The sequence below is a fragment of the Typopeltis vanoorti genome, chromosome 20 (assembly GCF_054136105.1).
Source record: "Typopeltis vanoorti isolate ZY-2024b chromosome 20, IOZ_Tvanoo_1.0, whole genome shotgun sequence".
Lineage (NCBI taxonomy): Eukaryota > Metazoa > Arthropoda > Arachnida > Uropygi > Thelyphonidae > Typopeltis > Typopeltis vanoorti.
In genome coordinates, this window is record NC_143568.1 from 108980960 (window position 1) to 108997488 (window position 16529).

At 35.8% G+C, this 16529-nt stretch overlaps 1 protein-coding gene across 1 annotated transcript in view; it reads right to left on the reverse strand.

Annotated features, from left to right (window-relative positions):
* LOC150095783 (mediator of RNA polymerase II transcription subunit 13-like) overlaps positions 1 to 16529 on the reverse strand; it is a 237279-nt gene that overhangs the window by 16579 nt on the left and 204171 nt on the right. Inside the window, exon 16 of the mRNA XM_090409956.1 lies at positions 4885 to 5049. Within this exon, the coding sequence (XP_090266082.1) occupies positions 4885 to 5049 (165 nt within the window). The remainder of the gene's footprint in view (positions 1 to 4884; positions 5050 to 16529) is intronic.

Genomic DNA, 16529 nt, shown 5'->3' on the forward strand with positions numbered 1-16529 from the left:
TATGCACATGAAAAATTCCCAATATTATTAACTGATATTGCACAAAAAATTCTGTCCTGTTTCGGATCGATATACTTGTCAGAATCCGCTTTTTCAAATATGACCCTCATAAAAAATCAAATAAGAAACTAAATTACAAATGATCATTTGGATGATTGTCTGCGATTGGCCACTTCTTCATATCAACTTGACTATGAAAATATTGTGAGGTCCAAACAATGCCAAATTTCACATCATTTTTTTTTTTTTTTTTTTTTTTAATCAACCAGCATTTCCTGTAACTTATGAGTTTGTAATCAATCTGTTGTTATTTCTAACTTTGGTTTTCCAAAATAGAGAACTAAATATTTTTTTTCCAATATATATATATATATATATATATATATATTTTTTTTTTTTGTTGTATTAAAATAATTAAAAGTGATAAATAAATTTTTAAATATACAAATAAAGTTTTTAGTTGTGTATTTTTTTTTAGTTGTTTATTTGTGCATAATCAGATATCAGGTTGGGGGAACATGATCTACAGGGTATCCCAAAATTCACGCAAGAAGTAATTTTGATAGAAAACAGGTTTTTAATTAAAAAATGTAATTTCTTATTGATTCATAAAGTATACAGTATAGGGTTATGCATGGAATAGATATCGGGTAAATGGCCTCCACGGCTTTGCTGGCACATACGCACTCTTTTGTCGAAATTTTCCATGACCGTTTTGCATAAATATGGCTGAATTTTGTTGATACAGCACTCAATTTTCTCCTTCAAGGCGTGGGTGGTCGTGGGCTTGTTGGCTTAAACCTTAGACGTCAAAAAACCCCAAAGAAAAAAGTCCAACGGCGTTAAGTCACATAATCTGGGCGGCCAATTCTGATCACCAAAATGGGAAATTACACGACCAGGAAATGACTCATGCAGCAATTGAATTGTTTCTCGGGCTGTATGGCATGTGGCACTGTCTTGTTGAAACCACATGTCGTCCACATCCATATCTTGCAATTTAGGCACAAAAAACTGGATTATCATATCATGTTACTGAGCACCATTAACTGTTATTGCTTACCAGCCACATTTTCGAAGAAGAAGAATGGACCAATGATGCCTCCAGCCCAAATTCCGCACCAAACAGTGACACATTGTGGATGCATTTGTTTCTCAACAATCACTCGTGGATTTTCTGAACCCCAAATGCGACAATTTTGTCGATTAACGAAGCCATCAAGATGAAAATGAGCCTCATTGCTGAAGATGATTTTGTTCGAAAAATAAGCATCCATTTGTTGTGGTTTCATAATCCATTCAATGAACTCTCTTCGCATTTTTAATAACCCTGAACTGTCAGCTGTCACACTGTCTTTTTTTTCTCGTTGGCAACGCTTTACCGCACAAATGGCGCTAAATTTAAATCTTTGTGAATTTTGGGACACCCTGTATAAAAGAGAGTAGATCGGCGAATAATGTTTCATAGAAAAGTAGCTCGCATAGTAAAAAAGGTTGAACACCACTGATGTAGGCAATTTTTCTTTTCAAAGCACACAAATGACCCAGCACTAGTGTGGAATTCTTCTTTTTCCATCATTGATAGCCCTTTTTTTCAAGATTACAATCTTCGATCCATGTAGAAAGAAGCCTCTAATTCAATCATTATAATTCTTTGATTCAAGTGCATGCATGCATGAACATGAAGCAGCCGCATCTTTCTTTTTGCATTCAGCTGCTTTGCTTAAAGTTGCTCTTTGAGTTGATTCACCCATTTTTGTGTTCTTGTCCTATCTTTGCTCTGGACTCGCCTTGTTCATTTTTCTTTATTATTTCAAGTTTTTCTTCCAATAAGATTAATTCTCAAATCATTTTCCATGGGGTGCTTAAGGGTCAAAGCTGTATAACTGAGAGGAGACCTCCACATAGCCTTTAAAGGAATGCAGAGAACCAACCAGGACCAGTCCAATCCTCACCTTCTCGTGGTGCACGCTGTTGGGTATCTACCTGGATACTGAACAAACGAGGATGGGCTGGCAATTTGGGATTTAGCGGACCAAATTGTATTCTCATTGGCTTAAACCAATATAGAAAATGATGGTACAACATGACAAAATTTCATGCTGGCTGGGGCGTTGCCCGTTTAAATAAGGCCCCAGGGAACCAGGGCGAACATCGAAAAGTCAGCTACTGGAACAAATCTGAAAGCACACCCCAACTCAACATCACCAGAGTTAAAGATCGGTACAATCAACATAAGAAGCCTGAATGGCAAAGAAATGGAGCTAGCTGAGAAATTAGATAAGTACCAGATCGACATAATAGGGGTGACTGAAACAAAAAAGACAAAAACTGGCGAGATCTTTCTGAGCAATAAATACAAAATGTTATATTCAGGCAATGACAATCAAGGAAAAGAAGGAGTAGCCATAGTATTCAATACAAAATACGAGGCTAATCTTGAATGGCAGGCAGTCTCAAGTAGAGTGATGTGGGCAAATATCAGAATGGGGAATTGGACAATGAGACTTATTTGTGCCCACGGAAGGTTCTACTAAGGTAGAAGTGGAGGAATTTTTTGAGGCTTTAGAAAAAGCAACTGATACAATGAAAAAGGAAAAGTTGGTCCTTGTTGGGGATCTAAATAGCAGCATAGGAAATGATTGTCAGACATACAAAAATATTTTGGGAAAATTTGGAGAAAAGAGTAAAGCTAATAATAATGGCAAATATCTGTTGGATTTCTGCTCAGGACATGGACTGGTTATTACTAACACCATGTTCCAACATAAAAATGTGCACAAATTCACATGGAGAGAAGAGGCAAGGAATAAGAAAAGTCTCATTGACTATGTTATTGTTGATAGTGATGTTTTCTCCCTGGTGCAGGACACCAGAGTGTACAGAGGATTTGAAATTGGAAGTGATCACTGTTTAGTCTTGAGCAAGATAAAATTGAATTTCGTATTGAAAAGAATAACACGAAAGAAAGTTTTAAAGCGAATAAAAGTTGAGCAGCTCTCAGATGTAAACTGTAGACTAAAATACATAAACATGATTGAAGAAAAAATGAAAGAGTTTGAGAACAGGAACAAAACCTTCGAGAAACCCTGGTTAATTCAGCCATAGAGGCACGTGGTCTGCAAGGATAGAAGAATCAGAACTCCATGGTGGACACAGGAAGTTAAAGAGGCAGTGAAAGAAAAGAAGAAAGCATATAAAAAGTTCCTGGCAAATAAGTCAGCTTTTGTTCTTCGAGAATACAGAGACAAACGTAAGAAAGCGAAACAATGTGTAAAACTAGCTAAACAAAAGTCATGGGAGGACTTTGGAAGGAACAGAGAAAATAAATATCAAGAAGGTGGCAAAATATTCTGGAGGTTTTTGAAGAAGCCTAGGAATGGAGGAAAGAGTGCTGTAAAAGGAGTTAGAGATGATAAAGGTGACATGAAAATGAGAGAAAAAAGATATCCTTGAAGTATGGAGTAATTACTTTGAAATACTGCTAAATGAAACAAGCAGTGATGACAGCACAGTGGTAAAAAACACTGACGAGGCATGCAGTCAGGAATACATATCCATACTTGAAGTAGAAAAAGCCATCAAAGGCTTGAAATGTGGAAAGGAAGCAGGAGTAGATGATATTCGACCAGAAATGCTGAAGTATAGTGGTATAAGAGTCTTACAGTGGCTGCACTGCATAGTTCAGAAAGCCTGGACAGAGGGATGAATTCCCGATGATTGGAGTAGAGCTCTCATAGTACCCACATATAAAAAGGGAAATAACACTGAATGTGTGAATTACAGAGGTATTTCCCTATTAAGTGTCCCTGGTAAGATATATATGCAAGTATACTTGAGAAACGGTTGAGAAGAATTGTGGAAGAAAAGCTTGGTGATGAACAAGCTAGATTCAGGTCAAATAGAGGCTGTCAGGATCAGATCTTCACTTTACGACAAATAGTGGAGAAATCAGGGGAATATAACAAAGATCTGTATTTAAGTTTTGTCGATTCGGAAAAGGCACATGACAAGGTGTCAAGAGAGAAGCTATTCAATATGCTACAGTTATAATTGTGTCAATGGGGCATTATATCAAGCAATACTTAGTCTTTATTTGAGTTGTAAGTCAGCAGTTAGAATTGAAGGAACTACAGGAAGATGGTTTAATGTTAAATCTGGTGTGAGACAAGGATGTACATTATCCCCTCTGTTATTCATTATCTATATGAATCATATTATGAAGGAAAGTGGTATTAAACATGATATCAAAATTGGAGATGTTAATGTCAGCTCTTTGCTTTATGCGGACGATGTTATACTTCTAAATAAATACGCTACAAGTCTGCAAGATTCTCTGACTAAATTGAATAGTTGTTGTAATAGATATGGTATGAAGGTCAGCAATAAAAAGACAAAGACAATGAAAATAGGTAGAATTGCTGAAAATGTCAACTGTGTTGTGAATGGAGAACCTGTAGAACAAATAAAACATTTCAGCTACTTAGGCACGATTTTTACTGAAGATGGTAAATTAAATATGGAAATAGACAGCAGAATCAATAAAGCTGGCATGATAGGCAGTCAATTGAATAAATTCATATGGAATAAGAGAGAAATTAGTTGGAACACTAAATTAGCTGTATACAAGACAGTGTTCAAACCAGTTTTAACTTATGGATCTGAGTCAGAAGTAAAACACTTGACTAGAAACTGCAGATTTCTAGTCTTTGGTCAAGCATTTCCATTAGTCCAGTGCTATGGAAGCAAACACCATTTCCATATACATTGGATTTATTTATATTTTTAATTTTTTAAAAAATCTATAACTGATAAATGAGCAATAATATATTTTCTCTTTGGATGATATGAAACATTTGATTTATATATAAACACAGTTCTCACCTCTCCAAGCTAGTCTATGAAATTGCCTCCAAGTCAATGGTCCAGAAACTGAATATGTAACATCCCACAGTCTCTGTGTGCGTTTTTTTTGAACAGCTTCCTGAAGAAGTGGTTGAAGACAGCTGAGTAGCTGCATAATTTCTTGACTGCTTTTCAAAAGTGGAGCTGAAATGCAATATACATAACATTAATTGTCAATATTAATATATTAATATCATTAATTAGAATAGTATTCATCATAAAATTCCTTATAAATAATAACAAGAAAGGTACCATGGTTATGTATGGAGATGACATGACTGTAAAAGGGATAATGTGACATGATATACATATCAGTGCAATAAAATATTATGGGGATGGATGATTTATGCAAAATTTGCATTCCAAATGTATATATTCAATAAGAAATCAATATATGACATGGTGCAAATGATATATGGCCTTTCTCGACTCCGTGCCCCCCTGGAGGTCTCTTGTAATAATAATATATTAGCACTTTACTAAAATGACTTGACTGAAAAAGGGATAATGTGACATGATATACATATCAGTGCAATAAAATATTATGGAGATGGATGATTCATGTGGCCTACCTCAATGACTCCCTGGAAGTCTCTTGTAATAATAATATACAAGCAGAGTATACTCCTCATTTTAGTAAAGTGCTAATATATTATTATTACAAGAGACCTCCAGGGGGGTCAGGGAGTCTTCGAGGAAGGCCACATACCATTTGCAACAAGTCACACCTACTCTTAATTCATTCACACTATTTGCACTCACAATCTCCAAAAGCAAGTCACTGCAATCATGCACTGGTCTATGAAAGAAAAGTCTGCCTCTCACTTCTTTCTTGACTGCATTCATTTTAAAATTTCATGGCCTTCTCACCACACTCCATAACATGGAAAAAATTCTATCTACTGGTGACCCTTTCAGAAGTTTTCACATTGTCTGTAGTCCACAAATTTTTAATCTCTCCTCATGATCTATATTCCACAGTCTCGATATCATCTTTAACACTCTCCATCTGTCATATTGGAAATCAGGAGAGCAGCTAGTCCAGGTGAGGTCTTATCAAAGTCTAGTAGAGAGGTAAAATGACTTTGTAAGGAACCAAAATGCATAACTACCATTTGTACTTTTACATAAATGAGTGAGTTATGGAAGGATGACATTGATTAGAGAAAATAGTATAGGAACAACTGCAGAGGATATAGTTGAAATATTTAATGAGCAGCTCATAAAGGTATTTCATTCTTATGAATGTGACATCATGGAGAGCAGTGGATAATGAGGAGGAGAGACTAACTCTAAGCAAGCAAGAAATAGATGTGGAATTGAGCAAACTTGATGTTAATAAGGCTGTGGGACTCGATGATATATCACCATGTATTCTGAAGGAGTGCTTCAGGGAGTTGACATCTGCCCTTGATATATTTGTTTAATATGAGTCTTACATTTGGTCAAGTTCCAAAGGAGTGGAAGGAAGACAAGGTTGTAATGCTTCATGAAGGTGACAGAATTCAAGTGTACTTATGTAATTATAGGCCAATCTGTGTGTCAGGTGTTGTGGTTAAAGTGATGGAGAGGCTGGTGAGAACCAGGATCCAGAATTGGGTTGACAACAATGGTATTATCTTTGATGGACAGCATGGATTTGCTAAAGGGTGATCACGTTTTACTAATCTACTTACTTATTATAATAATGTGACTGCTTCATTGGATAAAGGAGATGGATACACAAAAGTACACTTAGATTTTGGAAAGGATTTTGATAGATTACTGGATGATAAGTTGATAGTCAAACTAGAGTGGATGGGGTTAGCTATTAGACTAGTGCATTTGATCAGAGATTGGCTATCTGATAGGTATCAGCAAATTGTGTATGGGGGTACAATATCCCAAAGTCACTAGTAGTGTGCCTCAGGGGTCTATTTTAGGGCCATTGCTGTTTAACCTGTATGTTAACGATATTGGGGAAGATTTGGATGGGGATATTCAGTTGTTTGCAGATGAAGAGGAAGAGGAGCGATATGTTAGAGACATACAAAGTTTGTAAGGGGTTGCTACAGGATTAACGTTGAAGAGGTTTTTCATAAAATGGTTGGGATATTGGAGATGAACGAGAGGTCATCCCTGGAAGCTGTATAAGAAGAGTGTGAGTAAGGGAGTGAAAAGCAGGTTTTTTTGCATTTAGAGTTGTGAATGATTAGAATGCAATGTCTGAGAGTGTGGTGACTGCAAGAGAATTTGAATGTGTTTAAGGCAAGGTATGATGAGCTGTGTGTATGACAAAGGGACCTCCTAGATGAGTCTCTGACTCCATGGGAGTCAAAGTAAATAATAGGCACATCTGAAACAAATTTATAATAATAATAATAAATTGGTTTCAGATGTGCCTATTATTTATTTATTTTTGAAAATAATATGTACTTTGGTGCAATGTGAAAATGAAGCTGGAGTTCTTGTCTCAAGCTGCTTGTGATATGCTGAGGACACCTGCATGTTTGTTAAACCAAGGCTTGGATAGTGAGTAGGTTATTAAATGGAGAAGGGCATGAAGGCCTTCATTACAGTAAGAATAATTTATGTTAACTTGATCAAGACAGCTGCATATGGATTAATACAGTTGGAAACAGTAATACGACAATGGAAAGGAAATGCAAAAATCCTGGAGGTTGTCCAAGGACTTTTCACTGTTGAGCGAGTAGCTGAGGAAACATACACAAGATTATGGTCTAGTCATCAAGAGGAGATGCAACCTCTATGGTATACATAAAAGCAGAATTAGATAAGAGATCAAGGGTGTTGGGAGAGCAGAGAGGAGAAGGTATCTAGTTGGTAGCTAGATAATTTGCATTAGATTACTGTTTAGCAAATACCTCAGCATCTTTTCTAGATTGTCAGTGGAATCAGAAAAGGAAACCCGTTGAAGTTGTGAACATTAGTCTTTCCTTGGTTACTGTAATAACTTCAATGACTGAATAGTTGGACAATACAAAAAATAAAGCTTTAAGGATAATCAGTTAAGGATGGCAAAGTGATTTTCAAGAATTTGGAGATAAGTAAAAATGACATGAATAGCTGAGAAGTACAGTACTTGTTTTTGGTAAATTTATACAGAAGGTTGATTGCCATGAGCTTTCCCCATGTACGGTTTTATGCTTCTCTTTTGCATTCATCATAGGATCAAAAGGTCCAGTCCTTAATATTTCCCATCCAATCTGTTCTTTGTCTATCTCTTCTTCTTTTTCCTTGTATCATTCCTCCTAGAAGTGTTTTTAGTAGGGATTCATGCCTTAGTATGTGACCAAGGTAGGTGGTTTTCCTTTTCTTAATGGTTTTCAACAGATTCCTATCTTTTCCAATCATCTCTAATATTTCTAAATTAGTTTTTTGGCAGTCCATGGGACTCTAAGAATTCTTCTGAGGATCCACATCTCAAAGGCTTTTAGTTTATTTTCACAATATTTTGATATTGCCCAGGTTTCTGCTCCATATAGCAGTGTTGACCATACATAGCATTTGGACACCCTAATTCTTGTTTTTGTGTGAATTTCCCTTGAGGTCAGAACATTTTTCATGCTAATGAAGGTTGATCGAGCAATTTCTATTCTTCTTAATATTTCCTTATCACACTTCCCATTCTCTGTAATTAGTTGACCCAAATATATATAATTCTCTAATTGATCTAAAGTATTTCCTCTGATCTTAATATTTATATTGGGTATTTTCTCTTTTTCTCTTGTTACTAGCATGGTTTTGGTTTTTTGAAGTTGAAATTAAGTCTGTATTTTTCACTTAGCTTCCACGTCTCTTCTAGTAGGCTTTGAAGATCTTTTTTATTTTCAGTTAGCAGTACTGTATCATCTGCATATCTTAAGTTGTTTATATTCCTGCCTCCTATGCTGACTCCTTTAAATTCTTCTAATTGCTGGGAGATATTTTCAGTATAGAGGTTCTTTACTGGGAATTCCTCCGAGATTTCTCCTGATATTTTTATTGAGGCAGTTTGCTCCCAATATAATTTATCAGTAATCTGGTATCTTTACCATCTACTCCTAAATTTCTAATGCATTTGATTAGTTGTTCATGTTGTATATTGTCAAAGGCCTTTGTGTAGTCAATAAAACATAAGTAGACTTCTTTCTGCTTCTCCAGATATCTTTCTATAATAGTTCTAATGTTGAAGAGTCCTTCTCTAGTTCCTTTATTTTCCTGAAAACCAGATTGTGTTTCATTAATTTCCATTTTGATTTTATGTTTATTTCTTTCTAGGATGATATATAACATAGCTTTTGCTATCTGTAGAAAGTATTTTTAACTTGGGTATAGTTATGTTAAAGATACCAAGCAATTTTAAACCTGGTTTTACTCCATTTTTTCCAAGTAAGCAAACAGACAATGTCAAGTTTGCGCCTGCAATTTATGCAAGACTAGCTGATCCCACAGGTAGTGCAAGACCAGGGCAACTCGTGGTAAAAGTGGAGCAAGCTCTGATCACTAATCTTAATATTTACCCTTAATGCCAAAACACATCTCCAAGAAGGGGATGTGTTTTGGCATTAAGGATAAATATTAAGATTAGTGATCAGAGCTTGCTCCACTTTGAAAAAATTGTTAACTTTGAAAAAATTTGATTGTTGGCAATGCTTGAACATCTTTGTGATATCTGCAGGAAAGATATCTTTGATAATGTTCATTACTTCTTCTACTGGTACATTCGTGAACAAGGGCACTACACCTAGGCTGGCCATTATGTCTGTTTGTGTAATTTTTATGTTTTTTTGTTTGTCCACAAAGTGTTGAGAATTTTTTAAGTAGGACTCTGTTTGTCTAATTTTTCCTTTAAGTAAATTCGCTAGGTGCTTAGCCAATAGGTAGGTTGGGGATGACCTGGCATCCACAATCGGACGAAGTGGCACTTCTTCTTTATGCACTTTAGGCGCCCCGTACAGTCTAGGAGTGATGGGATGTGAGGATTTGAGTTTTCGTTTTAATTCTTCAGGCCCAAGTATTCATGTTACGGATCAGGAAACTTGTCTCATTGTGGGATCTCTGGTGAGGATTTTGTACGTGGAACTGTCAGATAGTAAGCCGTTTAACTTCTTCATGTAGTCTTCTGAGTTAAGGATAATGGTGGCATTCCCCTTGTCTGCTTTCATAATTATTATTTCTTTGTTCTTCCTTAAGTCCCGAATAGCTTTCCTATCATATGGAGTGGTATTCAGTTGTGTTTGTTTTGCTGTTGCTAGGATGATAGTGCTTTTGAATCTAATGTCGTTGGTTACACCTTGTGGTAGTGGGTAGAGACTTTTTTCAATTCCACACATAAAGTCCATTTTGGGGATGTAATTAGGAGTGATAGAAAAGTTAAAACCTTTTCTTAGAATCTCCGATTCATGTTTCGAAAGGCAGTGATTCGACACGTTGAAGATCACTTTGTTAACTGGGAGGCCATTGTGTGTCTGGTATTTTTTCTTGTACAGTTCATTAAATTTTCTAATTTGTTTGGCTTTATTGAACTGGAAAGTTTTCTCATAGCTCCGTTCTAACATGTGGTCTATATAATTCCAGGTCGTATAATCAAGACTGTTGGAAATGTCATCAAAATATTCGCAGCAATTAATATCACTAATATTCAATTCGTACCTGATGTGTTGGATTCTTTCTCTGAGTAGTGCCAATGACGCCTTGTGGTAAATTCTTCTGGCTTGTATGGATTTAATATAATAGTATATTAAATATATTATATTATATTTAATTAATATTATATTATATTATATTTAATATAATATAATATAATGTAATATAATAATAGCTTGAAAAATCTAATTAACTCCCTCAGTTCAACAGAGCTACAGTACGCAAATAATCATATTACGCGTTTGCATGTAACGCGCGTTCATGATGCTGAGTAGTTATGTCACGCGAACGTGTCACCCTAGCTACCTAACAGGTACTAACGGTTTTTTGTATTTTGAAACCTTTTTTGCATTTACCTCTTTTTTGTACTATGCAAGCCTTGAGAAAGCTGGTCAGTTACTAGCGAAACCGGTAGGCAATTTGTAAGAGCTTAAGTACATTGTAAATATATGGTCTATGTAACAATAAATCTTTATTTTGTAATACTTTATGACCAAAACATGCACAATTTAAAGAGATCATCTCTATATAAACATCTCAAAATATAAAAATCTTTTTTTTTTTTAACAACTACACTTAAAAACAATAATAAATTACATTACATAAAACTGTAGCCATCCCCTGCATTAAAGGAATATGAGATAAAATAAACAGAATGCTACTGAAATACAACCTTAATGTCACCTTTAAAATGCTTGCAAAATTAAGAACTTATTTAAGTCATTCAAGGATTCGCTTCCTCCACTGGCACACCCTGGAGTATACCATACTCATTGCAACTATAACTTGCCTTATATAGGTGAAACAGGATGCACACTTCCTATCCAAAAAAGGAACAAACAGCACATTAAATTTAATAACTATGGTAAATCTGGCCTTACTGATCATGCCTTGAATACTATACATAGAATTGACTTGAAAGGAATCTGTTGTTCACATCACACCAAAACATGGTATGAGAATAAATTTAAGGAGGTCTGTGAAATTCTTATCAACCACCCAATCTTAACAATAATGGTGTTCTAAAAATCCCAAGAATATGGATGGCACATATTCTACCCACATAACCTTTTGGTCTAAAAGTTAATTATAATTAAGACTGTAATAATCTAGGATCTTAGCTCTAATATCACAAACACTTACGTTATTGATTAGGCTATCAAATTTACTGTATTAAAACTGTTTATATGAATTTGTTCTCTGATGATGTTATAAATACATGTTGGAGGTTTAATGGAATATTATCAGCACTGAGAAAGGATTAAAACTAATTTTAATGTTTCCATATTTCGTCTCAGTCACAGAGACATCTTCAGGGATTACAAAAAACTTTTTGTAACAACACACACAAATGCAATACAACAGCGAGTGTAGATAGGACTTTAGTTTCACTCACTGTTGTATTGTATTGTATTTGTGTGTGTTGTGCGCCCTCTATGGGCGTTTGCAGGTAACCTAGGATGTAAAGAGGGATCTGATAATTAATGTTTCAAATTTTGGGAAGTTTTATGCAACCATATTTGTTTAAATTAGGTTGATTCCTGAGTGCAGGTGCAGATTCAAAGAACAGTCTTTCTTTTATGAATTTACTATGGTGGAGCATGGTGGTTTTTTTTCAGGAGATCCTGTGGGTTGTATCCAAAACACGGTCTGCAAGGCCAGATTGACCATAATCGTGATTGTAGATGTATGACTTGTGTTCTTCTAATCGGATGGTTGCTGATCTGCCTGTTCGAAGTAAACCAGTTTAAGGAACAAGGTACTCTATATACCCCAGGCACTGAGAGAGGAGGGAGCTGATCTTTGGTAGAACGGATAAGGGTAGCAGGTTTACGGCGAGACTTAAAAGCTATACGGAGGTTGTACTTTTTTAACGATCTGGCTATTTTTTCTGATATGCACAGATGTAAGGTATGGTGATGGCATTTCTGAAGTCCTTCTGAAGAGATGGTCAGAGAATGGAGAAGGACTTGATTAATCATTTTTTTAATTCTGTAATCATTGTAGCCATTGGAAAGGAAGGTGTTGTGTATGTGGTTTCAGTTTCTCTATTTCAGTTTATGGAGGGAGGGGGGGCCCTCATTCCCCCTCCATAAACTGAAACCTGTATGAACCTTTCAGAAGTTTGTAAGTCTCAATCATATCACCCCACTTTCTCCTGTTTGCTAGTGTCTGCAGTCAACAAATTCTCCATCTGTCTTCATAATTAACATTCCACAATCCTGATATCATTTTTAACACTCTCCTTTGCACTCTCTCCACTACAATAGTCCAAGTGAGGTCTTATCAAGGTCTTGTAAAGAGGCAAAATGACATCCTTATCTTTATATGTGAATGTTTGTTTCAGTATTGCAATTATCTTTTGAGTTGTATTTGCAATCTTTGCTACATGGCCCCTGAATTTCAACTGCCTATCTACTAACACTCCAAATTCCTAGCCTCATCAGTTTCTTCCAGCATAATATAATACGACATTGAATATCTAATCACGCCAAAGTGAATGATTTTACATTTACTGATATTGAACTGAAATCCATTTTCCCACTCACAATTCCAGCTCATTGAAATCAATCTGCACGTACTGCATATCAGCAGCATTACTGATTATCTTACCAATCTTTGTATAATCAGCAAATAGCTGTATGTCGCTTGTCAAATCCTTCCCAATATCATTAATGTACAGATTGAATAACAGTGGACCAAGCACTAATCCTTGTGGTACACCACTGGTTACCTTAAATCTTGCAGACTCGCATCTTCCATATACCACTTTTTGATATCTGTTAGTCAGCCATCCTCTTATCCATGCTAATATTCTGTAATCCAAACCCATATTTTCAAATTTATGCAACAGTCTACCATGTTATATTCTGTCAAAAGTCTTAGCAAAATCCAAAAGTGCCACGGTGTATCCATTCACTTTGTCTAGTTCAATGGTAGCATTGTTATAGAATGTGAGCAAATTGATAAAACATGACCTTCCTATAGTATACCCATTTTGCTCATTGCAAAGCAGAGATTCTCTGTCAATCCATTTCTGAACACGAGCCCTAACCAAATTTTCCAAAATTTTCACCATTACTCCTGAGATACTAATTGGTCACTAGCTGGATACATCGGTCTTTGCACCACCCTTGTGCAATAGAATTACCATACATTCTTTCCATTCCTGCAGAATCTTCCTTGTTCTGAGACTACTATTAAACAGCCTGGTAAAAGGAATAACCAAGTTCGGCTGAACACTATTTTAACACATGCTGATATTCCATCAGTCCCTATTGCTGAATTCTTATCCAGTTTGTGAAACAGCTCTAATGCCTCATTCTCATACACCTGAGTTTCTACATCCAGTGAACAGGTAGCAGTGAGCTTAATTTGCATACATCAAGCTGAACAATCTCTTCTGCATTTGTTATCCTCACACCATCGGCATTTAGAACAGTTATTCTTTCTTTTACTCAAAGCATACTGATAGAATACTTATGGATTATCTTCAGCACACAGAGCCAGTTTCTTTTCATACTCAGACTTCGCTTTCCATACAACAGTTGTGACTATTCTGGCGTGCTGCTCATAATTTTCATAATGGACATCATCTTTAAGCACACGGTATTCCTTCCACACTATCCTTTTCTTTCCAATCTCTTGCTTTATAAGATTACACATCCATTTGACTCTTACACTATTTATTCCATAAACTATTGAGACACATTCTGATATCGCATCATTTAAGTATTGTTTAAATGCTTCCCATGCGCTGTCAATATTCTTCCCATCCAGCAACTGATCCCATTCCCCCAAACTCAGTATACTCCTCAGATGGTCATAATTCCTGCTTTGTAGTTCAGCATTTAACCTTTTCTGAATGGAACATTCATAGGCACTTCCCAAGTGAGTGCTGCATGATCACTATCACCAACTGGAAGCAGAATAGTTACATCTTTAACTGAAACATCCTCTGACACTATAATCAAATCTAACACTCTTTGACTTAGAGTTCCTTCTGTTACATCATGCTGCTTGAGGAAGTTGTCCTGCAACAGCTCAATAAATTCATTTTCATTCTTCTCATCAGATTCTACTGCTACCCAATCGATATTTGGATAATTAAAGTCTCCAAGTATGATTATTCTTTCTGCGCTCATCTTCTCTATTTGGTAATGCATTTCTTCATCACTAGCAACCAATCCATCAGGTCTGCAACAACACTGCACTATGTAATTGATCTTGTTGGATTCCACCTCACACCAGATGGCTTCAAACCACATGAAATACTGTTAGTAGGAGTATTACCATCATAGGTCTCAACTTTAACTGGATTCAAGTCATTCGATATCATTAGAAGCAGCCCCCCTCATTTCTTCTATCCTTCCTAAAAATAGTGTACCGATTACACTTGATACCAGTTAGTACGTTTGATTCTGATAGCCAGGTCTCACTAATGCCTACAATCTGAGGTCCCAACATATTGCCCAAGGCAACAAACTCTACCCCTTTGTTTCTGATACTCCCAGTATTTGTGTACACACAATAATCTACCTGCATGTTCTTTTGTATATTCATCTACAGTCTGCATGAGACAGACAAATTACAGATCCCTATTCTTCTCTAGTGATAATGTTGATAATTAAAATTTATTATTATTATTATTACTTGACACCTCCATGGAGTTCAAAGGACTCATCGAGGGAGGGCAACTACTCTACAACCCTGTCTCCACCACTCAATCCACCAACTACAATGAGCAGCAACTACACGAATGCCATGTACCACCAACCACTACCACTACTATTTTCACAGACAATCATAAACATCCATGCCCATGGTGGGATTCGAACCCACAGCCTTTTGGCCAGAGAGCGGATACGCTAACCACTAGGCCGACCAGGCCGGTAATTTAAATGCATTCATTTTTATAAATAATGTGAGCAATTATAATGAATATGGAGGATTTAATTATAAACATCAATTTAAGTTTTTTCCCTGAAAAACTTGTTTCCAAAAATCCTCGCATATATCTTGAACCACGATTTTTAACTTTAATTTCCGGTTAAAAAGTGAGAGTTATATTTTAGTAAATATGGTATATCAGACTTTTGAGTGCAATCAAGCAAAGCAATGCTCAATGACAGAACCATAATTAAAATAAAGATATCAGAAGCAACTTTAAATTATTAATATTCAAAAATATGTGTATATGCAGAAAACACTCAACAGGAAAGCCATCTGGAATATATGTCTGTACTTGAAGTAGAAAAAGTTATAACAATCCTGAAATGTGGAAAGGCAGCTGGTGTAGATGACATTCAACCAGAAATGCTAAAATATGGAGGCAAAAAAGTTTTACAGTGGCTACACTGCATAATTCAGAAGGCCTGGTCAGAGGAGCAAATTCCAGATGATTGGAGTAGAGCACTCATAGTACCCATCTATAAAAATAAGAGAATAAAGCTGAATGTGAGAATTAAGAGGAATCTCTCTACTGAGTGTTCTTGGTAAGATTCATGCACGTATTCTTGAGAAATGGCTAAGAAAAATTGTGGAGGAGAAGCTTGGAGAAGAATAATCCGGGTTCAGGCAAAACAGAGGTTGTCAGAATCAGATTTTCACTTTAAAACAAATAGTTGAGAAATCATGAGAATATAACAAGGTTCTTTCTTTTAGGGTTACACGGTGATCAGCACTCATATTTGTAGATTTAGGGACTCAAAAACACACGTGTTGAACAGATTATTTTATTAATTACAAATAAAATAAAACTTGACGTTTCGACCTCCATATCGAGGTCATCATCGGAAGAATACAACTGTATACAGAACCAAGCTACATGCTCATGCTTTCTATACCAGTAAACTAAATCTACGTAGTTAATAAATCTTTTTTCTAGTCTGACCTCTAGTGATAGAAAAGAAAAACAAATATAAATAAATAAATAAATAAAATTATAAAAAAAAAAAAAAATTATATATATATATTATAAATAGATAAATGCAACT